Source organism: Crinia signifera, chromosome 2 (assembly GCF_055691185.1).
Source record: "Crinia signifera chromosome 2, ASM5569118v1, whole genome shotgun sequence".
Lineage (NCBI taxonomy): Eukaryota > Metazoa > Chordata > Amphibia > Anura > Myobatrachidae > Crinia > Crinia signifera.
The window spans coordinates 188,537,573-188,564,386 of NC_139218.1; the positions used below are offsets into that span (position 1 = coordinate 188,537,573).

Consider the following 26,814-nt stretch of genomic DNA (forward strand, 5'->3'; position numbering starts at 1 on the left):
ACCATGTGACCACTGACCGTCAGAAGCTTCAGCTATATATAGAGCGGAGGGGAGCACAGTCCTCCTAATCTCTGCTGCAGCAGCGCACGGCTCCATTCATTCACCATGGTGGAAAAATTCTTGGGAACATGGAGGATGGTGGGAAGCAACAATTTTGATGAATATATGAAAGCTCTTGGTGAGTACAAAGACAGGGAGGAAATACATGGCTGAGGTGAATGCTGCGCGGAGATATATATATATTCACACGCACGCAGGTATATAGACATACATTTTCCTACATGCTTGTATTAATGAGTGACAGATGTGCATTAATACCTGGTTAAATTGAAGCTCTAGCTCTAATGGGGGGGCGTCACTGACATATACATAAGTTGAGTCAGAGGTGGTGCTGGGTACCGGTGCATGTAGCATTGCAGCAATGGATTGCACTGTACTGTGCTTTGCAGGGGGATGGAGATGGGCCATGTGCGCAGGCTAGACAGAGCTGAGATGGACGGGAGGGGATGGTGCGAATAGGGTGAGGCAGGGTGCACTGCTACTCTGTTCTACATAGGGCAGGTCTGTGGAAAAACACCGGCTATACAATTCGGTACACAGGTTGTATGATAAAAGTACTATCATTCACATAAAAAAAAAAGTTTATGTGGAATAATATAGAGAAAGAGAAGTGGCAAATGTATAGCACGGTTTGTTTTGTGTGTGTGTGTATATGTATGTATATATATGTATATATATATTTAGAGAAGACTCGCTAATGAATGCAAAAGCATTGTGTTTTATTAACATTATAAGCTGTCCAAATAGATACAAGTCAAGTGACCGGATGGCTTTTTATTTTGTTTACATAAATACTTTTATAATACATTTATGCTTTTTGAGCTGTAGTGGTGCTGAATTTTTGTTAATAGAATTTGGTTAAGGCTTTAAAGTGTGTGCTGATTTTTTTTCTGGCTGGATTATATATATTTCTACACCTAAATTTATACACCATTAATCCAATCCCCGAAACCGGTTAGCTGCAAATATTAAGTATCCCCCTAATGTATAATGGAGGGACCGCAGTATGAATCTTCGATCCCTGCTGCCACCCCTCCTTTCCCACCGGCAGCTGCTTCCCCCATAGGTTTCTATGGGGGATGCGATGCGGCCTAAAGTATAAACATCGAGCAGCATCGCATTGGGTCCTGGGGCTGCCGCCATTCTGATGTGGCGGTAGCCCATTGTTATCTTGGTGCTACAGACCACACAGCCGGAAGTGCAGTGTGGTCAGTGTGGCTCAGCCAGGGGTCAGCACTAACCATGCATGCGCAGACCTCAGGCACCAGGCAAAGCAGATTGGAGCCGATGCAGGGACATACATTCGTCTGGAAAGATTGCATATTGCAATGTGATCCTGGGCAGTAGGTCTAGCCCAGATCGCATTGCATATGTGATCCTATAATAAATAGGCCTCAATATTGGGACAGCATAGGATATTTGCACAAAAGCAAGCACTTTTCTGCGAATTCCGTCCACCGTAAAGTATGACTGCTGCCGTGGTGATTCGCACTCGAGAATTTACCACAATTAATACGATTGACCTCGTATAAATTCCTTAATGTCATATGTTTGTGAAAGGTATTGAGCATCAGTAAGGACATTGAATGCAGCATTTTGCCAAAGAGCATATGTATACTGTGCTGTTAGCTGTATATATTGGTACAGAAGGTGTTGGCACACTATCACAGCACCTCTTAATCCATGCAGTATAGCTTGCGAACAGTTTGAACAATGCCTCTGCACCTAGTTACTCATTCCTCAGCACACTTCCCATAGTTCACTGTGACCTTCGACTTTCCTCTGAGGACATATAACCTGTTTCTGTCTATACTAATACATATCTGCACACTTGACATATTACTCAGGGATTGCAAAGTAGATTTGCCTTAAGTAAAAGTAAACTCAGTAGTTCCTTTAACACACTTGGCAATCCTAAGATCTTGTCTCCGGTTTCGGACCAATGCAATGCGGTGTAAGCTTGATTTGTGTAATTGTCATTCTCAGCAACTGGAAATGACACAAGCAGGGCTGTCCATGACCATTGTGGTGCCCTGGCAAGCATAGGCGTGCGCACGGGGGGTGCCGGGGGTGCACAGGCCCCTCCTAATGACCGGTCAAGCAGTGCATTTTATTTATTTTTATAGCGCCCGGAGTGCTGAAAGCACTTGCTCTGACACCAGTCTGACCGCGCACAGGAAGTGTCAGGGGGTCTCGACTCCTGAAGCCTGCTAGTGCTTCCTGTGCGCGGTCAGGTCCACCACCGGCTCCCGCTTCTCCTGAGAGCCGAGAAGCAGGAAGCCACAACTGTGCCGACTTCCTTAGAGAGATGATGTGATCCACACAGTAGGGGATGGCTGCTGTAAGGAGGGGGCGGTCCGGGGCACGTGATCTCAGCATCAGCAGCCGCTCTCTGCAGAACACTGATGAATCTGTGTCCCCTGCCTGTGGCTGGCCGGCTGCTAGAGCAGGTGATGCAGGGCAGGCAGCATACAAAGAAGGTCAGTGTGGCATGGGTGCAAAGAGTGGAAGTGTACAAATTTCAGAGCCATGACATCTGCCATACTAGCCTGGCTGAGATGCACATCTATTAAAATAAATGTGCATCTCAGCCAGGCTGGTGTGGCAGATGTCATGTAGGGGACACAGTAATATCAGGGGTGGGGGTGAGAGAAGCATGTTCCGCCTGTGTGTCATTACAGACAAGTACAATGCCTGTCCTCTGTATACACCGGAGCCCAACGATCACACCTGCGCGATTTAGCGCCTATTTTACTCTAAGTTACAGGCCAGGGACCCACTTTTACAAAATGAGTTTGTCCCTGGGGACACGCTCTGCTGGACAGCGGCGGGCGGAGGGGAGAGGGATATGGAGACTTGCAGGGATGCTGGGAGCCAATGATAGCCTCTCCTCTTCCCCCTCTCACCCCACATCAACTCATCCCCTCTCACCCGCCATAACCTCACCACCTTTCGCCCGCCATCAACTAACACCCTCTCGCCCTGTCACCACAACCGCTCTCACCCCGTCACCTCACACACCCCTGTCCCCCCACTACCCCCATCACCGCACCTGCTCTCACCTCCCCCCCTGACATAAATAAGTCACCTTCTATTTAGTTTGCATTGATGGACATGCCCAGTAGGTGGTGATGGACATGCCCAGTAGGCGGTGATGGACATGCCCCTCCAATGGTGCACCCCCTAACAAAATGGGCTGCGCACGCCTATGCTGGCAAGATTTAAGCTGGTGTCCTCCTGGAAATAGTGATGCACAAGACCTTACTCAGTACAGTGTTGCCGTACAGTAATTATTGAGTGTATATACAGCCAAACATTACAATTGTACATTACTGGGCATTGTTTCTACTCCCTAAAAGTACTGTAAAAACCTCTGCTATTAATTCAAATAGTACTTGGCACAGCTAGAGGTCGCCTAGTCTGTATATTGGGGGTTATTATAATTCAGTTGATCCCCCGCACGTTCGCGTCTGCACATGCACATAGGTTTTTATGCGCATGTGCAGCCGCCCTACGCGAGTGCCCACAGTGTCTGGGCAGAGGGGTGTGGGGAGGCGGGTCGAGGAATTTGCCTATGGGAACGCCAAGCTTTTCATGGGCGTTCCCATAGTAATTCCCTGATGGTGCGAGGGGGGGGGGGGGGCAGCTGACATCAGCGGATGTGAGCTGCCCACCCTGACCTCGCACAGGGCACCTGCAGATCAGAACATAGCAGTGTCTCAGATCTGCGAGCGCTGAAGAAATAATTTGATGGTCGCTGACCATCGAATGATTTCTCCCCCACACCCAAGGCTGCGAATGGATGATTATGAAATCATACATTCACATGACTGGGGGGGGGGGGGGTGGCCTCTGTGCGGGCGGCGTCTCGGGGACTCGCAAGGCTGCACAACCCACAGCCTTGCGAGTCAACAAGAATAAGGACCATCATCTACCACCAGAGGGCCAGGTGACTGAGGGCTATAAGTGTATATATACTAATCCTCTGTATGGCTGCTCCACAGTAAAGGCAAAATACATTAGGCCGACTTGATGTGCCAAGTTTTGCATGTGATGAATCGCTTGCAATTCATCACATGCAGTCCCACGGGGAGCTGCTGTCAGAGGGAGCCGGGAGGGGGGGGGGGGGCGCGGGCGCGGGCTGCAAGCACAGAGCCAGAGGCAGTGAGTTTACTTACTGCACTGTGAGGGGACCAGATTGCCAGGTAGCGTAGGGGAAGCCGGACCGGGCAGCAGTGAGCGCACATAGTAATAAAACACACAGAAATGAATGGACAGCCAGTGATTGGCTGGGAGCTCTCTGACTGAGAGACCTTTCAGCCAATCACTGACTGTCTCTTCATTTCTATGTGCGCCCGCTGCTGTCCGGCTTCCCCCACGCTACAGGGTCTCTGGTACCCATCACCGCATTCACCGCTCCGTCGCTGCTTGCGGCGATCACCGCCCACTCGCCCAGGTCAGTGCGCCTCCCCTTGCATCAGCCCGCCCCGCTCAGATCCCCATATGCCGCGTCCCCCGCCCGCCTCCAGGCTGCACATAAGATTTACCAAATCTTATGTGCAGCCCGTCCGACCTCCCGACCCGATGCGCACGGGACCGCGCATTGGGTCGGATGGCATGTCTGCACATACGATTTGGCCCGATTTCACTGCCCGATCCATCTGAATCGGGTGAAATCGGGCCCAAATCGCACAGTGTATGGGGGCCTTAAAGGTGAAATAGGAATTCAGTTCAGGTTGGCTGCTGGAAGAACTGCAGTAATATATGCTTCTGCTGTGTGCTGGAGCAGGATAGTGTCATTTGTAAATATAGTAGGCAAGTTGCGCACAATGCGATGGGGTTTCCATAGTCGTTATTGTCACACTTTATTATACAAGAGAGGGTAGTATATGCCCAGATCACTTGCAAGTCGATTATTTGTAATCAATAAACCGTACTGTTAGCAAATTGTAATTTGTCTAATAGCAAATGCCAAATATTAACATCTTTCATGGTTTCTCTGTGTGCACAATGATCCTAAACTTATTGAAACAAATGCTTGATAAATACCAGTACTAAAGTAACATGACCTTTTAAACTAAAGCCCAATACAAATGGGGCGATTATGCATAGCCTCCCTGTGGAACAAAGTTTTTTAGGGAAAGACTGAGAAAAAAATATATATACATTTTTGTGTGGTGCAATGTTATGGGGGCTGAGAGACAAAGGGATCCTTGTACAGGGAAAGAAACACACATACATCCTTGTGCAGGGCCCACGCCAATCTTGAATCAATAAACAGCTATTTGCATATAGTGCCATATGGGCAATCCAAGGAACAAAGAGCACATGATATTCTGCATACAACTGTTTTCTGTCGATGGATTCATCATGTACACATTGGGCTTTGCTATACAAAGATCCCAATGTTCTAGAGCTACTGTACACCTAAGTAATCTTCTCTCACCCATAAAAATTACAACATGTAAGTATACCTGCCAATAATAGGCTGTGTTCCCATGTGCTTATGAGTTTGAGTAGCATCTTAAGCAGATAGGAAAATAGAAATTATTGTAATAAATAAAACATACATGTATTTGTGCATATAACTGGAGTTTTCAGTCCACCTAATGGGCGGCAGGGTAGGGGAAGGTAGACATGGACATTAGGTTGACACATGGGCTAGGTCAACAGTCAAAAAAGGTCGACATTGGGTTTTTCACTTTTTTTCAGAACTGACATGTGCCGATAGGCGGTATTTCCTGCCCTTCCATCCACTAGGGCATAGTAAGGAACTAAAATAGTGTGGCAAGCGTAGCGAGGCACCGTGCCCAAAGCATGGCGAGCATAGCGAGAGCGATGTAGGGGCATTTTTTAGCGATCTAGTGAGATTGCTTAGAAAAAGCCCATACATCGCTCCATGTGTAGGTCCCATAAGTCTCATGGATGTGACCATACATACCTGATCATTGATATGCCTTCTCTAAATGTGTGTAGTGTTAGCTGTTTACATTACTTTGGCTCAGTGTGCTTTTGTGCTTGGATTCAGTGTTGAGAGACAATTGTTACATTGTTATTGTGTCCGGGCTAGCAGATATCTTATGAGTTTGGGGGAGGTGTGACGGTTCATTTTGTAGCACACAAGCTGTGTAGGCTTCACATTGTGTTCACAAGCAGCATGGAAAATGAATTGCTTTATTCACCGCAGCACAGCTGGCATAGAGGGAAATGACATGGTTCCACCATGTCATTTCTAACAACACGAATATAGTTAATAGAATTAGTGTAAGAATATTAGTGTACATGAGCTTTATCATTAGAGAATATACATTTAATAGATATTTCTGTGTTTTTATACCATCCCTGTTGTACACTGATTACTGGAAATTAATATCAGCAGATGTCTAATCTAATTATTATCAATATCATTGGTCAAGAATTAATGATTTAATTCTATATATAGATAAATCACCAGAGATGACAGTGGGAGAATATCTATTTTAATTTCATACATAATCACTAGGTTGGGATAATTTGGTCGACAGTCATTAGGTCGACATGGTTCTAGGTCGAAAGGTCATTAGTTCGACAGGTCATTAGTTCGCCATTGTCTAGGTCGACAGTCAAAAGGTTGACATGAGGTTTTCCACTGTTTTTGACATGAATGTCAACACAGTCGACATGGACACAGTATGAAGTGCACCGCATCCCCTTGCATCGCTCGCTGCGCTCGCAATGCGTCGGGCACGGTGCCTCGCTATGCTCGGCATACTATTTTATTCTCCCACCATGCCCTAGTGGATGGTAGGGCATGAAATACCGCCTGTCTGCACATGTTAGCTAAAAAAAAACAGTGAAAAGCTCCATGTCGACCTTTTGACTGTCGACCTAGACAATGTCGAACTAATGACCTTTCGACCTTTGAACATGTCAACCTAATGATTGTCGAACATAATGCTGTAGACAAAATGACTGCATCCCTTCACCACTATGTCTTCCTTTCTCACAACACAACACTATACTTTGCTAACACCTATAAAAGTTATGTTTTTAACATGTTTGTTTACATCTCAAATAATTGGGACTTAACAGATACACAATTGGTTCAATCAATTATCAAATGTGTACACGGCACCATGCGATTCAATCCGATTTGATTTGCACCCTGTGAACACTGTTGAACACGTTACATCTGCCCACCTGCAGTGCACATGGTTTTGTCCATTAGAGAAAAAAATTGCTTCGCGATCAGGTCTGAATCAGGCTCAATATCAGGACTACATGTGAGCAGTTTATATTAAGTGCTTTCATTTGATCTATCTTCATGCCAAGAATGTAGAATGGGGGCTTGCCAAATCAAAATCACATGCACTATCTGAATGGCTAACATTATATTCACTGTGTGTCTGACCTTCTCATGAAGGTTGTGAGATAAAAGTATGGAAGTTAGTTGTACTTAGCAGGTGTTCATTTATTTTGTTCTCAGAGAGTGTAAAATAGGAAAAAATGTAAATAAACGGGTGTGTCATATATAATGTGTGCTAGGTTTAGGCACTAGTTGGGGGCTAAGAGTCAGGCTGCAGGGGATGGGAGGTTAGTGTTTGGCTGGGGGACAGGGGATTAGGGATAGGTGCTTAGAAGTAGTAAGGTGGTGGGGAGGGGGGTTAGATTTAGATGGTGGGGTGTGAGGCTTAGGTTTAGGCACTAGAAAGTGTTAGGCTTAGGCTGACTAAAAGGATTCCATCCATCGGGATCCACATGTATCCCCCCTCCTATACTGTACCTAGCCTCAATATTCCATGTGGTGGTGTGAGATGCCTGGCACGAGTGAGCCACACCAAGAGGTAGATACTTTGGGGTATATGTACTAAGCCTTGCAGAGTAATAAGTGGAGAGAGAGAGAGGAGTTGATTGGTTGGTACAGGCTGTGTTTAATAAAATGGAGAGAGATAAATTACCAGCTACTACTCCTGTCATTTCTCACTCTCCAAAGCTTAGTACATCTCACCCTTTGTCTTATTCACACAGCCGGTGCAGAGAAACACCATTCAATCTGGTGTTTCTGCACCAAGCGAGTAGTTTTAAATATGTACAGAGTCGTAGATAAAACACATTGGAGCTTGGTGTGAACAAAAGCCACGGCCACTGCATTGTAGCACTTGCATACAGATTCATACTCATTTGCTTACAGCTATATAAGTTTAATATATTAAATTAACCAGTTTTGCAGCTAAGGCATATACTGATAGTGTTCACGCTAGGTTTTTGAGCGGGCAGGGCGCCGGAGGGCGGACCGGGCCCGCCGACGTCACACTTGTGGGCGTTCCTGGGCCGCCGACATCACAAAAGGGGCGTGCCCAGGCTGCGACGCCATGAAAAAAAAGTTGCCGTGATGCTGGGGAAGCGCCGGGCATCGCCGTCTAAGGCGGCGCTGGACTTCCCCGTGCAAGCAGTCGGGGCAGGCTTCAGGCTGTTTTAGCGGAGCGCTGCTAGCGGGGCAGGGCGCATTTTGCCCTTTAAAAATCGGGTAGGGCGTAGCACCCCGCTAAAACAGCCTAGCAGGAACACTATACTGGAGAACAGAAGAGATGGGACCAGGTACACTAAGACGGGCTGTTTGGTGCGACTGAGGCAAAAGTGTATGAGGACACATCTGTATACTGTAAAGTAGCTGTTACAGGAGTCCTGGAGCCTACCCTGAGAATATAATACAATAATTTAGTTTGAAGAGAGTTGTACATGGATTTGTTTATTATGATTTTGTGTTTTTCAGGTGTGGGATTTGCTACCCGCCAAATAGCAAATGTCACCAAACCCACAACTATAATAAGTGCAGAAGGGGACCTTATTGTGCTGCAGACACAGAGCACGTTCAAGAACACAGAGGTGAAATTTAAGCTTAACGAGGAATTTGATGAGACCACGGCAGATGACCGAAAGGTTAAGGTGAGATAGTTTCTTCTTTACCACGTGTACTCTAATGTAATACAGGTCGAGTATCCCTTATCCGAAATGCTGGGTACCACGAGAATTTTGGATAAGCGGTATTTACGTTTTTTTGGAATACTTTTGTTTTTTAATACTTACTATACCTGGTCCCCTGGTGGTGCCCCGATGGTCCCGCAATGTCCACAGTGTCCCCTGGCTTCCAAGGAGGTCTTCAGGATCTTCTTCAGCGGTCCCAGAAGTGCATTGCGCGAGATCGCGGGTGCGCCGTTGATGTCTCTGGTGCTCCCGCGCACTCACGCAATGCACTCCTGGGACCGCTAAAGAAGATACTGAAGTCCGTGTGGACATGGGTGGACTTGGTAAGTATGCAAAAATGGGTAGGGGAAAAAAAACACAGTTTTTGGAATATTTCGGATAACGGATCTACGGATACGGGAGACTCTACCTGTACCAATATAAGGGGAATGTGGATATTCAGTATTATGAAATTAGTTCTATTCTCCTTTCTTACATGATACTGCAGTAAAATAAATTTCTTTCTTGTTGATCTTGTTTTTACCAGGACTTTTTTGTGGAATCCAAAACTGTGTTGAGTACTAAGGGGGTTATCTTGGTTGATTCGCAAGGTTGCGCATTCGCAGCCATGCAAGTCTGCTCAACTCTGAATTGCGAATGATGGCCTGGCCGCCACCCATTTTCGGACGCACTGGCTGTGAATGGATGTTTGACACAAACATCCATTTGCAGCCTGCGGGGGAACACCGACATCATTCAATTGTCGCTCAGAGCAACCTTAAATGTGCATGGGCATTCTGAAGGAAGTGGGCGGGCAACCGACATCCGGTGATGTTAGCTACCCGCCCCTGGCACCCACGTCATCGGGCGTTTTCCATCGGAAAGCCCATGAAACCCTGGGAGTTCCCATGGGCTCCCCACCGGACGCAATATTGCCGTGTATGCACGCACCTTACGCATGCATATGCACATACGCATTTCAAAAACATTGCGCTTGCATGCGAATTCGAATGCGAGCAAACAGACCTGAATAAGAGCAGGACCTTGTACCATTATTATTCTCTGTTCTTGGACCTATGGTGAAAGTTTAAGGGCCCATAAACTATTAATTTTGGCACTGCTGCGACTATTATTATAATTGATATTTGATTTTTTGGTACTTGTTTCCTAGCACGGCGCCCATCGCATCGTATACCATAAGACTAAATATGGTATGTGATGCGATGCGATGCGATGTTGTACAATAAAAAATTGTGTGGCATTGGATGCCATACAATGGCATACATTGTGATGGTATACAATTTTTTTATTTTTTTATTGTACAACCACCCTGATGGGTCCTTACAATGTTAAATGCGCGCCCCCCCCCCCCCCCCCCCCCCCCACACTATCAACGCCAACCCGAAGCGTGGCGATCGCAGCGAGCCCGCGAGGGGCAACGGTATGCGTCCTCCGACCTTTTCATACCCCCACTATCCACGTCGGGGTGGAGTTGATTTTAGATAGTGGCGAAGCGTAGCGGAAAATATGTTAAGTAATACGCATCCCCTCGCAGGGCTCGCTGTGCTCGGCACGCTTCGGGCTCAGTGGCTCGCGGCGCTCGCCGCACTATCTAAAATCAACTCCACGCCGACGTGGAAAGTGGGTTTATGAAAAGGTTGGAGGACGCGTACCGCCGCTGATCGCCACGCTTCGGGTTCACGTTGATAGTGAGGGTGCATTTAACATTGTAAGCACCCATTAGGGTGCTTATACAATTAAAAATCGCATTGCATGCATCGTATGTGGCTATATGGCATGCGATGGCATAAGATGCCAGAAGATGGAAATCTTGGGCGCCGTGCTAGGAAACAAGTACCGATTTTTTAATGGAAAACTGCAGGAACCCGAGTAGCAGAGGAGTGTTTCAGGTTTAAGAAAGATCCTTCCAGAGAAATGTGGAATGACCGCTGTCTCTGTATGGAGGCTGCAGGAGGGATTGGAAGATCTATCCTGCTGCTATAGCTCTAAGTAAAGCAGTCTAGGCCTCCTGACCTTCGCTTTTTAAGAGTTTGGTATATAGGAGTCAGATTGCAGTTCCCCATTAAAAATATTAGGGTCTGCGATGGGCAGGGCTAACTATATTTCTGCATCAGGCTGTTAGAACATAGCAGGCTACCTAACATTGGGCCCGATTCAGGTTGGCACGGTAAGCAGTGAATGTACACTGCTTACCGAGCCATTAGTCACCACCCTGCCGAGGGGTAGGGGGTGTGTTCACTAACACATCCCCTTGCATGCGGCCGTAGGGGATAGAAGTCATTTGATGGTCTCCGACCATTGAATGACTTCTCTCCATGTCGGAAATAAGGAGTCAGTCTAAACTGACTTTTATTTCCCTCGAATTCGACCAAAGACTGGGCGGACGCTGACATCATGTAACAACAGCTGCCCACCCCTGGCAGAGATCGGCCCACCTGCGTCCCCAGGGGAACTCCCAGCGTTTTTATGGGGATGCCCCTGCTGCCGCCCCCTTCCCTACCCTTTTTGAGTGAACGCAGGGCCACTGAACGAAGGTGTTTGTTCAGCGGCCCTGCACATGTGCAAATAGACATATATACGCCGTGGACGGAGCATACCTGAATCGGTTCCATTATGCAGAAACTGCAGTTTGTACATCATTTTATGAAAATAAGAAAGTTGAAAAATAGACCCCTTACACTCACTGACATTTCTGCTACATCATGCCTCTTCTGTTCTCACCAGTAGTTTAGTAAGAGGAAAAGCTGCATACACACTGGCCATTATTCTGGTGCACTCACAAAGCCAAATTCCTTCCCAAATGGACAAAACCATGTGCACTGCAGGGGGGGGGGGGGGGGGGGGGGGGGGTTTTGTCCATTTTAGAAGGAATTTGCCTTTGCGAGAGAATCAGAATAAGGGCCACTATGCGATATGCAGCACTGCTGATATTGGCGGTGCCGCATAAATAAAATAGCTCTAAAACACTGAACAACATCTTTAATTATAGCGGTCAGTGACGTCTCTGGGACCTCCACCAAACCTAGTGTCACTGACGATGTAGTCAGAATTGACTGTATGTTCAGGTGACAGAGGGAACTGTTAAAAACCCATGGGAGGGGGCATCATTAACAATATCATTATTGTGCATAAAATTGCCATTTATTGCATAGTGTGTATCCAGGGTTGCACAAAGCAAGCTTCTGTGTTTGTACACATCCCAATGAATGTTTATGTTCAGTTCAAGTTTCTGTTTACACTACTAACATCTACACATGGGGTAGGAGGGGCATATTGTCCGTGTTAATGTAACTTTTACCTTGTCACACTTGCTACGAGGAAGAATATTGAGGAAGGCTGTGAGCGGTATCGAAATACAAATCCATTTGAACAACCTCCATGTTTTCTATTTGTTAACAATTCTAATTTTTATTAAATATTTACTCTTCTACATATTTATTTCTGTTACTATATTTGTTATTGAGGTGTTGATAGTTAAGAGATAATAATAAACTTTTTACACATAGCCTTTGTAACTTCCATGTTAGTGCTTTACAAATGTAATATTTAGTAAGCTAGTAATTAGTGCCCGAACCTAGCCGCCTCCCTCTATAACAACACCCTATCTTCGTCATTGGACTCTGCCTTCCCTCCCTCCTCTATCCCCCTTTGGTGCTCCAACCCCCAACTGTGGCACTCGCCTATCACCCGATTCCTTAAAAAGTGCTCTCGCACTGCTGAGCGCTTCTGGAAGAAATGACGCTCCCTTGCGGATTATCTCCATTTCAAATTCATTCTTTCTTCCTTCAGCTCTGCCCTTGCTCTGGCCAAGGAATCCTACTTTAAGTCCCTCATCCTTTCCCAATCATCCAACCCCCGCAGGCTCTTCGCCACATTCAACTCCTTGCTCTTCCCCCCTCCTCCAGCTCTTCCGTCCTTCATCGTAGCCGCTGATTTTGCTACCTACTTTTCAACCAAAATCTCCTCTCTAAGGACTGCCATCACTGCTGCCATGACCTCACCCTCTCCCTCCTCCCCTCCTACATCTCCACTCCCCTCCGTCCCATCTCCTGGTTCACCTCATACCTCTCCGATCGCTCCTTCTCTGTCTCCACTCCGAGCTCCTCCTTTCCTACCACCCCGCAGCCAGTTGGTGTTCCCCAACGGTCAGTCCTTGGCCCTCTCCTCTTCTCCCTCTACGCCACCTCTCTGGGCAACCTCATCAGCTCCTATGGCTTCCATTACCACCTTTATGCTGATGATACCCTAATCTATCTCTCCTCCCCCAACCTATCCCCATCACTCCTGTCCAAGGTCTCCGAATGCCTCACGGCCATCTCAGCCTGGATGACCCAACACTTCCTGAAACTAAACATGGCTAAAACTGAACTTCTAATCTTCCATCCCACGAACATCCCCTCTTCGCCAACTATCTCCATCAGCATTGGTGAAACCGAGATCACCTCCACCGACCAAACGCGCTGCCTCAGTGTCATCATTTGACGCGACCAAAATTCTCATTCACTCTCTTGTCATCTCCCGCCTTGACTACTGTAACATCCTTCTCTCTGGGCTACCTCTCGCCCGCCTCGCCCCTCTCCAATCCATTCTTAACGCTGCTGCTAGGCTCATCTTCCTCTCCCACCGCTCCACCTCCGCCTCCCCTCTGTCTATCTCTTCACTGGCTCCCAATTCCTTTCCGGGTTCTCTTTAAACTCCTCACCACCACCTACAAGGCTCTCTCCTCCTCCACAGCTCCTTTCCTCTCTTCACTGATCTCTATCCACACTCCCTCCCATCCTCTTCGCTCCGCCGCTGACTGACCTCTCACCTAATCACCTCCTCCCACTCCCGTGTCCAAGACTTCTCTCGCGCTGCACCCCTGAACTGGAACAACCTCCTGCCACCCATCAGGCTTTCTGATTCCCTTACCTCCTTCAAGCGCTCCCTCTAAACCCACTTCTTCCGACTGGCCTATCCCTCCTCCTCCTAACCTCTTTTGCTCCTCCTATCCTGCCTACCCTACCCCTCCATCCGTTCCTACTAATCCTATTGTTTTTCGTTCCTCCACCCACCTCCTTTTAGTCTGTTAACTCTTATGAGTAGGGCCCTCCTTCCTCAGTACTCACCCTACCTCTTTACCTCACCAGTGCTCCTGCCCTGTTCTTCCGTTCCTCTACTTCATCTTCAGTCTCCTCGACAATTTCAACACCTACTTCAGAACTGATGCTGATTTTAGTTCTACCAGCTATACCCTATTTATGCTGTATTTTATCAACACACCATGTACGTTACCTTGTAATTTGTTTTTTGTTTGCTATGTACGGTGCTGCGGACACCTTGTGGCGCCTTATAAACGTACTACTACTAGTGATGGGCTTATATACAACAAGTACCTTGACTCCTTGAAAGCACACTTTATAAATAACTTACAACAGAAGGCTTCATGGGGTTCTCATTAATTATAAGTAAATGTTTTGTCTATTTGATCATGGCTGCAGGCAATGCACCTTTCTTACTATGCGTTGCATCTTCTGTGATGCTTAATTTTTTTCATGATATTGCCAAAATTATACTGTGGCACAAAGAGGTCCAGCATTATCAATATATCAGTATTAATTTGCCATTGCATGCCATTATTTACCATTATTTGCCTACTTACTTTCAGTAGGTAACCATCTTAATACACTCTCTCATTGTATGCCTTCTACCTGCCTCCCCTATAAAAACTGTTTACTCTGTTTTTGCTTTCCTACCCACCATTTGTACACTTGTTGTCCATCTCCCTTACCACCACTTGCTAGTGCAGGGGTGGGCAACTAATCAGAGACAGTAATACATAAAAATATGATATGGTAAGACAAAGAGCCAATATCATGCAGAAAATGGGCATGGCCTAGCTCCCACAAGGCCACGCCCCATGTATTAATGAGTTGTGGTCTAGCTAGCCCAGGGCCATGCCCCATTTTTGTGTTCATGCCTTTAAAATGACATTTGTAGGAGCATGACGTTGTGTCATACCTTAGTTTTCAGTTATGCTGAGGGTGAGACAAGCACATTGAAAATGCTAAATTTACATAATCTTCCCAATTAAAAAAAAACTATTATCTTTTCCCTTTGCTGTCATTTTTTTTTTTTTTTACTTGGACTTCTGACAATCCTTGTTTTCAAAAACTATTTTTAATTCTGGCTTGTATGTGAAGCTGTCTGCAGTAATTCTCTCACATGTCCCAGTAAGAACAGATTTTCTGGCACTTATTTCAGTGTTGAAAAAAGAGCCCCCCACACCCTCTCTGCTATGCAGACCTGCTCTGACATCCAGTCACCGAACCCACTCTGCCATCTTGCCACTGCACTCAGACTCTCATCCCCTTGTTCATGTCTCATGTCATTTATTTGTCTCCACTCTCCTACCATTAGGTCGACATTCAAAAGGTTGACCACTAATGGTTGACAGTCAAAAAGTTGACACATGAAAAAGGTCGACATGCATTAGGTTGACATGGGAAATGGTCGACATGAGTTTTTGTGTGTGTGTGTGTGTGTGTGTGTGTGTTTTTTTTTTTTTTATCTGACTTGTTCATACTTTACCATCCCAGTGGGCATAGTGGGGGAATATAATAGCGTGCCGAGTGCAGTAAGGGTCCGCAGTACACTTATACGTTGTCCATGTCAACACAGACACCAAAAAAAACCCTTAAAAACTAATTGTGATCATGTCGACCTAATGCTTATTCATGTGTCGACCTTTTGACTTGACACTGTCGACCTAATGACCATACCAATCCTACCTACTGTTCTCGCAGCCCTCTCCCCTAGCACCTTCATGGCAGCTTTCACCTACTAAGTGGTCCTTTAGCACAAAATCCCTCTACTCCTGCTAGTCATGCTGTCACTATTGGGAACAGGTTCCATCCTTTACTCCGTCACTCACCTTGCTTCCCAGCTGTATTGTGTACTGAGGATCATGGTTCTAATTATTAAGCCCTGTACACACTGAGCAATTGATCAGTGAGCTATATATCGGTAAGCCGTAAGCGATATATTGCTCAGTGACCAAATTGCTGAGTGTCCCGTTTTCACCAGTGATGGTCGCTGATGAAAATGAGACACTGTGCTGGGGGAAGCCATTGGCACTGGGAAGCCGCCGGGGAAGCAGCTGGTTTGCAGGTGCATAGTCCTGCAACCATCGACCACTACAGGGCTGGTCGTGAGAGCGCACTTCCGTCGCCCTGTTTGCACGGGGATATGGTCTCTCAGTGACCATATTCCCGGCGATTCTGGCTAGTCCCATAAGTAAGGTGCTGTGGACCACTTGTAGCATCTTAGAAATAATGTGTAATTGTAATAACTGCATAATTTATACAGCAGGGAAAAACTATGCCATCTACCTTTGTGATTGCTACTGCTGTGACTGTAGAGATGTTCTGCTTGTAACCTCCTCACTCTTCTCTTGATGCTTTTTGAAGGTGAAATGTTTAGGCCCATTCAAAGCACCTTAGACTAATCGTCAGTCCAAGTGTAGAGCAAGTGGTAGCTGAGAGATATATCGGTGATGAAAATGAGACACTCTGCCAGGGAAAGCCACTGGTGCTGGGAAGCCGCTGGGGGAAGCAACTGGTGGTAGACCAGCGACTACTACAGGGCCGGTCATGGGAGCACACTCCCGGTGACCGTCGCCCTGTTTGCACCTCCTCACTTGTCTTAATGCTTTTTTTTTTTTGTATAATCTGTTTTTATTGAAAATCTACAGAAAGAACAGTCTGAGATAAGTTATAAGCATAGATCCATGTGTCTCGACACAGCGAGGCAAGGACATTTTAAATAAAGGAGACATGAATTAATCACATCTAGTAAAGTTGCAACTTATCATTAAATATATTACATTCTAAGAAATGTGGAAGAACAAAGTAGGATATATAGTGTACAATCAAAACAGTGTAAGGAAATGAAGACATAAGGGATTCTTTTTTTAAGGTGAAATGTTTAGGCCCGTTCGTAGCACCAGGCTAATTGTCAGTCCCAGTGCTGTTAGAAATAATAGTGTTGGGATCGTCCATAACCATTACAATGAAGGACATACGCTGTCACTGGTTAGAGGTGCATCAATGTAAGTAATTGTGGATACACTGAAAGTTAGATTAAGTACATATGCTATAAGTTGTAAATAAATTGTGGTTAGTGAGATATCAACCATTCATTGAGATGCAACAGTGCAACTCAAGCACAGGTTCTTAGTAGTATAGTGTTTTAAGGACAGGCTGCAACTGTGCCAAGAAATATTTATCAGCTGACATCACAAGCTCTGGAAAGAAGTAGATGGATTTTGCATGGGCTTTAGAATGGAAACTATTTTACAGGCCGACTGTTCCAAAGTTGGTGGAAAGTTATGCATCTTGGCTTATCATCAATGTGTCTGGAAGTAGAGTGGCTTGGAATTCTAAAAACTGCTTCGGGAAAGAATGTTAAAAATGTATCTTTTAGATTACCCAATGGTGACCTGAATTTACCTTGTATTCTTCTAATTTAAAAGGGCACTAGAACTATTGAAAAATGCATATTTTGCATTATTATTATTATTAATTATATAATTATTATTAATACATTTTAAATAAGTAACAAAAAATATCTCCATTGATCTGACTTGTTTTATTTCTGAAGTTATGCACCTGTAAATAGCAGAGGAAGGCAATGGTAAGGCAGTGCTTTTCAACCTTTTTTCAACACAGACCACACCAAACAAGATTTTAACCACCATCAGGCCCCCACAGGAAATAACAAACCCATTGCCCCTCATATGAATAAACAATCACACTGGTCCCCACAGATAACAAAATAAATACAACTTTGATGGTGGCTGTAAACTGGTGTGGACTAGATCTGGTGGCACACTTGAGAACAGCTCAAGGCACACTAGTGTGCCATGGCACAGTGGCTGGAAAACACTGGGGTAAAGGATTGCATGTGCTGTACTTCTTTTCCTGCAACTAGTAATGCCTAAACTGCTGACTTTTATTTAGTGCCTGATCCTTGCACCAGATGTCACTTACAGGTCTATTTACTAAGCTATGAAGATGGATAAAGTACTAAACAAATATCTCTTGTAACATGGTATTAGGTGTTGATTGGAGGGTACTTTTTTATCTCTCTCCAAGGCTAAGTAAATAGACCTCATATATGAATAATTGTATATACAGTATATCTCCACATTCTGCAGTAATGTAGGATGTCTTAGCACAGCAATGTATTTAAAAGAGTATTATGGCAACACACCTCTCCGGTGAATTCTACCCAGCTATATCCTATAAAGTTCTGATGGCCATTTTGCATCTGAAGGAGATCTTCGTTCAAGCAAACTATGCATGTGTGATGATGTCCAGAGGACATGGGACGTATAAGTCACCAAAGCGCAATCGTCAGATAGTGCTATGTGTTATTAAACAAAAGCTCAATAGCTTTTTTTACTCAGTAGGTGAGGTACATGCTACGGTAAATTTTCTGGAAATATCAGAAGCCAATGAAGTCACCAATATTTTTGGAAAGTGAGAGGGAGTGCACACATCTGGAGGAAACTCACGCAAGTACAGGGAGAACATGCAAATTACCAGGAGAGGGCCCTGAATGTGAACCCATGAACTCTAACCCAGGAACATAGTGAAGCTAAGGGTCAGATCTACAACTTGATCAGCCCTTCCACATGTGCACTTGCAGTGATCGATATGGATGACCAACTGTTAGGATACCATTGGTCAGGATCCTGATGCCGGCATTCCGAAGGAGAGAATCTCCACAGGGATCTTGCAGCTTGACCTTAACCCCCACACCCCACCACCTAAACCTAAGTGCCTTAACCTAACCCCCCTCTCCGCAACCTAACCCCCTAACCTTCCCTTCCCCACAGCCTAACCCCAAGTCCCAGCTCCAGTGGCTAAATGTAATACACCCCAGCTGCAAGCTAGTGGCCCCCTCATACTAAGTGATTGGATGGTGGCTGTCAGAATTCTGGAGTCGGCATCCTGATCTATTTGATGTTCCAGCGTCGGTCTTCTAATAGCAGTCAGCATCCTGAACGCCGGGATGCGGCCTGTATCCCGTCTAATGAGTACTACACAGTATACCAGTTTAAGAATTAAAAAAAAAATTGCCTTTCAGAACAATGCATTTGTAATAGGGATCAATACAATATACAAACCTAATTCCATAATAAAAAAAAACAAATCTCCATTAATTGTTATCCTTCCTACACACATCTGCCTTCTAAATCTAAGATCCTGTGACTGAGCCTTCCAGCCATAAAGAATTTGGCACAGGAAGAACTTGCTGCTCACATGTTTTTGCTTTTCTGCTCTGGTAATTGCTTGCTGAATGTAGCTGTCATATGAGTGAACATCAGAACTGTTCCCCATCGCTCACCTTATATGCCCATAATACCCATGTTAGCAGCCTGTCTGGATGCCAGGCCAATAGTCTCCCCTCTTATGCATGGAGAAATAAACATTTTTTATTTTGCAGTGAATAAAATCTGTTCCCACACACTATTCAAAGAAAGCCCTGTGTCCCCCTAATAATATAAACAATTAAAACTGTGCTTGGGCACCTAAAGGTGGTGGCTATTGAAATAGACACACTGAAACCCTCCACATTTGGTTATGTAGGTGTGAAACCTCTATGGTCATTAAGTGGTTACAGTGATGAAGTACGGATGGTGTAATGGTTAGAATTACTGCCGCCCTGAGGTTCACGCGATTTCCACCATGTCCCCGTACTTGCGTGTGTTTCCTCCGGTTACTCCAGTTTCCTCCCATATTACAAAAATATACTGGTAAGTTATTTGGCTCCTGACAAATTAACTGTAGAATGCCTGTGTGTGTGCGTGTACATGTGGTAGGGAATATAGATTGTAAGCTCCACTGGGGCAGGGACTGATGTGAATGTTCAAATATTCCCTGTAAGATGCTGCGGAAGATGTGTGCGCTATACAAGAAACTGATAATAAATAAATAATAATACACAAATCTCCCTGCTGTGGACACATCACCAGCTGTTTTCATTTACAGTACTGGCTCAAGCGCAAGACCAACAGGAGAGCAGCGCTCAGGACAAATGTAATCCAATAACCCTGACTCCTGGGGCATCACTACAACTTAACTATTCCTATACCCCAGTTTAGTAGCAACAGTGATTCTATATTGTAATAACCCTTCTACTTTGTAGGGGGCTGTGGCCCCATGTAAATAAAGGAGGAAGATGATGATGATGATAATTTTGTATGTATGTATGTTCCAGCATAAACCTGGAATGCCTGGCGCAATTTACACCAATCTTTGTACACCTATGACATGCAATCTGAAAAAAAAATACTGTGACACCCCTAGCACCCCGGTGGGCCCAAAAAGGGGTCTGGCCACTACTCAATGTGGGTCAGAGTCAGGGAAGCAAGATATGACAGATGCATAACATAGAGGGGGTGGAGGACATTGACTGGCGTCAGATTAGGGACCTTATTCCGGTCGACAAACAAAGCTGCAAAATCAACTGCTTTGCTGCCACAATGAACGCGCCCCCCCCCTCACACACTGAGATCCCCTGCACGCTGCAGATGGATGTTTAACTTAAACATCCATTCACAGCTGGCTTGCAGGGAGGAAATCATTTGATGGTCGCCACCCATCAAATGATTTCTACAGTGCTCACAGACCTAAGACACCTCTATGGTGTGGACAGCTGATGTCAGTGCCCCTCCCCCGCACCCACGTCTTTGGGAAATGCCCATGAAATCCTGAGCATTCCCATGGGCACAGCCCATCACCGCCGCTCCCCCTGCCCGCACTGCAGTTCGCCTTGCTCGCTCACAACAAGCATCTGCACAGGTGCATAAATACACATGTGCAGACACTAAACAGCGCTCTCCCATGCGAATGTGCAGGAGAGCGAACCAATTACGATAGCCCCCTAGGTTTACGTCCACTTAGATCCCCAATCCCAACCCTGTCAGGGCCCCAAAAAAGGGGTCCGACCACTACATAGTGGGTCAGGGATCAACATATGGCAAAGTTGTATAACATAGAGAGTGTAGAGGATATTGATTGGGTCCAGATTAGGTTCACAACCACTAACATCCGCAATCCCGACGCCGCCGGGATGCCCAAAAAGGTCATTGAGTCCTGTTAGAGAAAGTGCGCACAGCCAAACCCGAGCAACACCAGGTACCTCAGCTAGTAATAATAATATTGATGAACCTGTGATTGAAAATGAAAAAGCCATATTTACAACACTTGGGTGCTCATTTATCAACTAATTGTGACTGATAAAACTTGTGTATAATAAATGGGGCTCCAGCCAATCAACTCCTTGTGTTTGAAAAATTACATTTGGAAACTGGCTGGAGCAGTATTTATCATACGCAATAAGTTTTATCTTTCACAATGAGTTTTAACACTCGTTATTAATTGGGCCCCATGGTCAGAGGATTGGACCCATTGCCACTGTTGATAAATTGTGTTTTGATTGTGTATCATTAAATTCTCTCCGGTGGAGCTTAACATATAAACATTCTTTGTTTAGTCCCTGGTGACTTTAGAGGATGGTAAACTAAAGCATGTGCAGAAATGGGATGGGAAGGAGACCTCACTGGTAAGAGAAGTTAATGAAGACAAACTTGTTTTGGTGAGTACATAAATATCGTATGTGGGTGTGTGTGTGTGGATAAATAGATATATCTGCACACATTTGCAAGCAAAACCTGTAAAGTTGTTGGAATTTTGTATATTTTAGACTTTTTCTTTTCCCCCTCAACATTTAATAATTTTAGGCTACAAGTGAACTGACCTGTTCTGTATGATTTGACCTCTACACCTGACATTGGGGCAGATGTATTAAACCTGGAGAAGAGATTAACTGGAGATAAAGCGGAAGGATATAACGCACCAGCCAGTCAGCTGTGTTTTGAAATATGACAGTTGGGAGTTGATTGGCTGGTATGTTATCTCCTATCCACTTTTTCTCCAGTTTATCTCTTAATACATCTGCTTAATACTTCTGCCCCATTGTATGAAAGTTGATCTACCTTTTACCTTTAGTTAAAGCAATTAATCATGTGTATTTGCTTAGGTATCTTGGTTAAACCACTCTTAACCCTTGTGCCACTAGAAAGGAATGCAAGTTAGCACATGCCTACTACTGAGAGAGCATTCTGTTCCCTCCAGTGAGTAACAGACACGATACTTTGATGAAATGAACCCACCTAATGTAATCTAAGTACTGCAAACTACATAAGGAATATAAACTAAACTAAGATGTCCTTCTGGAATTATCCAGATTTAATCATCCACAGAATTTGTGTAAATCATTGTGCCCCAGATTAAAGGTACCAGGGTGGATCAATAAGTACCTGTATTTGAAGACAGGTGGCATTGTTGAGGAAAGTTGGTATTAATATCATGTACTACCATCTTTCAAACAACGCCATACCAAATTTCAGATCGATTCATAGGTTAGGTTTTTTTCCCCACGACAATGCACCAGCTCACTCATCCGGAATTGTTGCGGTCAAATTGCATGAATTGCACTATGAATTGTTGCCGCATCCACCATACTCGTCCGACTTGGCTCCCTGCGACTTTTCTGTTCCCTAACCTGAAAATGTGGCTCACTGGATAAAAATTCAACTCAAACGAGGAGGTCATCATCGAGACGAAGCCTACATGAGTTTGACAAACCGTATCTTTTAGAGGGTTTAAAGAAATGGCAGGGACGTTGGGAAAAGTGTGTTGCCACGAAAGGAGATTATGTTGAAAAAGAAATAAAACATTTTGTGAAAAATTTTCATCTTCATTCTTAACACAGGTACTTATTGATCCACCCTGGTATATAATGGCAGGCCTATGCCATGTTGCATATGCTTGTTGCATTCACTATCCCCATACCCTCTAACATCTCTGAGGTAAAAACCAGTACAGGAGGTGTGGCCATAGATAGAGAGGCGTGACCATGGCTAAAGGGGGAGTGGACATGCCCCCTTTACTATCCACTAAACAAATTGGGATACGTAGAGTCCCATCAGTCACTGCTGATTGGCTTCACAAGGCATGCAAGGGCTTGTAGTCTCCCCGCAGCCTGCCATGATGTCACCTCACTGCAGTCTATACCCAAGCAGGGGGCGGCAGGCTTACCGTGTACGGGAGATGTAGTCCTGGCTGGACCCTCCCGCATGCTTCCCGTGGCGCAACCTGCGGTGTCATGAACTACAACTCCCGGAGTCCCTGCGGCCTCCTCGGCTGACTGATAGTGGTACTGGGGTTTTTAGTTGGTTCAGACCGCTTAAACAGTACTGTACCGGCTAAATCTGTACAGTTGCAGGCTAGGTATCTCATTGGTGCTATTACTATCAGGTACAGCTACAACAATCTAACAATTATACTTACTGTTTTCCTTTATGGATAATTGTACGCTGGACAACAATCTGTGTAATTGACAATCAAATTGAGTGAATTCAGGAGTGTCCCTAGCAGTGTTATCAGTTAGAATGAAACAATGATTATAATGCTGGTTACACACTAAATAAGCCTGAATCGTGGCAAACAAAATGATATGTTGGCCAGGCGCACACCTTAAACAATATATTGTGGGACTGCCCGACATACCTGTATAGTTCAGTGGCCTCATCCTAGAACATGCTGTCTTTAAGACATCTTCTTATCTGCCTGCACTGTAAGCAGAAGAGAAGTTATAAACAATGCCCAGGGGCACGCAATAGTGCTTACACACTACATGTCTCAGAATGACAAAACATACAATATATTGTCTAGTGCAGCGGTTCTCAAACTGTGGGTCCTGACCTTCTCAGCATGGGGTCGCGACTCCATGTTGGTGGCCATCAGACTGATGACTTTTCTAATCTCAGTCAGTGATTCAAGGAGTCAGAACAATCTGTTGAATTGTCTGTTATATTAGACTTCTCCCATCCTGTGTTCCTCCACAATGCTGCCATGTCTGCTGCCTACACATGTGATGTGATGACCTTCTGCCTCAACTTGCTGGGGTCCAGTAAATATTTTGGTACTTATGTATTATCTGGACTCCCATGTTAAATGCACCCCATTTTTTCATACCCCTACTATCCAACTACGCATGGAGTTGATTTTATATAGTGTGGCGAGCGCAGCGAGCCACCGTGCCCGAAGCGTGGTGAGCGCAGCGAGCCCCGCGAGGGGACGCGGTCTCATAAGAAAAACGGGAGTCCAGATATTACATAAGTACCAATATTTTTATTGTCTGATGGGGTCCCAGAGCAAAATAGTTTGAGGACCCCTGGTCTAGTGTGTGCCCAGCTTATGTACTTGTACTTGTGTTTCTTCAACCTGCCCCATCATTATATCCTTAGTACATGGCTCACATGACTCTCAAATGAAAAAACAAAACCAGATAATCATGTGATCTGAAATTGTTCTGCCCATAAAATCCACCTCCTACATCCTTTTTAAGGTTTTAAATAAGTTTAGAGGTCTATTCATGAAAAAAGAGGTTACCATCAACAAATGTGGGCTATCTCCAGCGGATCTCCTGACAGTGCAGCCACATACAGTAATATGAGTAATTATGTTGAAAGTACAGAAAGCACAGCTTTCTGGTTCTCTAATAAAATTTGCCATCTCAGTATTGAGTGCAGAGGGTCTCGATGTGAGAAGATGTATCTTGGGCATTGATGTATCAAGTAGGGAAGTTGCCCATAAAAAAACGGAACTTTCATGTAGCACCCTTTCGCAGGCGTGATATAGTAACCCTATAGGGCGGATGCACTAAAGGAAAAATGCGGTAAAATCCATGTTATCAGGGTTGGTACTTGTTTCCTAGCACGGCCACAAAAATCTTTGGGATCGTGTACCTTTAAGTTAAGGTACACGATCCCCGCGATGGACCCGATTTCCTTTAAAATCAGGTCCATTTTGCCGGCAAAGGAAAAATCGGGGGCATCGCGTCGGTCGGGACCATTAACATTGGTCCTGACGCGACCGACGCGATGCCCCCGATTTTGCCATAGGCTTCAATGTTAAAATATTTTTTAACATTGAAATCGGGAGCATCGCGTCGGTCTTGTGCCATTATAATGGCACAAGATGAGATGGACTTGATTAAGTCCATCTCACATAGGAAAAAATGTGAAATGGGCCAATATGACCCATTTCACATTATATATGGCCCCGTCGTCACCCCACGATAGACGCCAACCCGAAGCGTGGCGAGCCCGCGAGGGGCGGCTGTGCGCGTCCTCCGACCTTTTCATTCCCCTACTATCCACGTTGTGTTGAGAATATATAGTGTGGCGAGCGGACGCGTATACCTGTGAAGTTATACGCGTCCCCACGCGGGGCTCGCCACGCTTCGGGCTCGTGGCTTGCTGCGCTCGCCACACTATATATTCTCAACTCCACGCCGACGTGGATAGTAGGGGAATGAAAAGGTCGGAGGACGCGCACCGCCGCCACGCTTCGGGTTGGCGTCTATCGTGGGGTGGGGTTTACGTTGTAAAATTTGGGGGTCTAGGGAATATTTTAAATTGAATCCAATGTAAAATCGGGTCCCAGGGACCCTATTCACATTTCATTCAATTAAAAAATCGGGTCGGTCGCATCGATCGCATCGCATGCGACCAAATCGCATGCGATGCGATCGACGCGATTTTTCTGACACGACCACCCCGATGGAAATCGGTGTGGCCGTGCTAGGAAACAAGTACCTCAGGGTTTTTACTGCATTTTTGTATGCCTAAAAATCTGCACAGTGGGTTTTCGCTGCAGGGGGTATTGCCAGAAAAGGCTGGTGATATCCCATAGAATCCTATGGGCTTCTTACCGTGACCCGCCGCTGCCCTTCACAGACCCCGCTAACTGCCCCACTCACCTGTGTCCGAGCAGCCTCCTGCTGTGCTGCATGGACCAGTGACCTTCTCCTTAGCTCCGTACATCCCCTTCCGGATGCAGGGAGGAGGAGGAGGCAGAGCCCGCCCTGCAGCAGCAGCCGGGTAGGAGGAGGGGGGAGCCACCGGGGACCCGCTTACCCTCTGCCGGCTGCTTCGCAAAGGAGAGTGGGGCAGTGGATGTTAGTGCATTCCCCCCCATAGTCCTGTGCCATATTCATCTATGTGTACATTGATGAGAAACAGGTGAACTGTATACTCCTGCACATAAATATCTAAGTGTATAACAAAATCTAAATTGTAGAGAATATGATTGGACTCTGTTGTCTAACAATTGTTTTTCTCTCTTGAAACAGACTCTAACCCTGGGAGACGTTGTCAGCACGCGCCATTATGAAAAGGCTTAACAACCAGACACACTCTACTTTTTGAATATTGTTTTGTTCAATCGAAGTTGAATGTCTTTGTGATTATAACACTCCTTCATCTTTTCCTGTGTCCTTTTACACCCGATGGGCTGCAGTATTATATACCTACAGTATGTGAATTCTGAGTGTAGCAGTCGCCATAGACTTGGCTAAAACGCTGTTTTACTCCAGTGCCAAATATGGCTGCTACCTGGTTTTTGCAGATTTTTTCATTGGTACTGAACATGGAGATTATCCACTTCCACCGTACATAAATGGAATCCTTCTGCTGTTTTAGATGGATTAAGTTGAAATGTGACTTATCCTGTGGATGCCACAATCTAGTTCATGTTATGTCACATCTTCTGTCTCCTCCTCTGCTAGCTCTCTGTTTCTTCTCCTTTCAGCCTCCAGATATTTTCCTGGCTCTAAGTCTCTTCTACTATTCCTCTCTATTTTTATTTCATCCAATAAAGTCTGAAAAACATG

General features: G+C 45.4%; 1 protein-coding gene across 1 annotated transcript; it reads left to right on the forward strand.

Annotated features, from left to right (window-relative positions):
• Positions 1 to 26,814, forward strand: FABP3 (fatty acid binding protein 3). The gene is made up of 4 exons (XM_083173380.1): positions 1 to 178; positions 8,813 to 8,985; positions 21,568 to 21,669; positions 26,275 to 26,814. The coding sequence occupies exons 1-4, from the start codon at positions 106 to 108 to the stop codon at positions 26,323 to 26,325; spliced, it is 399 nt and encodes a 132-aa protein (XP_083029506.1). The 5' UTR covers positions 1 to 105; the 3' UTR covers positions 26,326 to 26,814.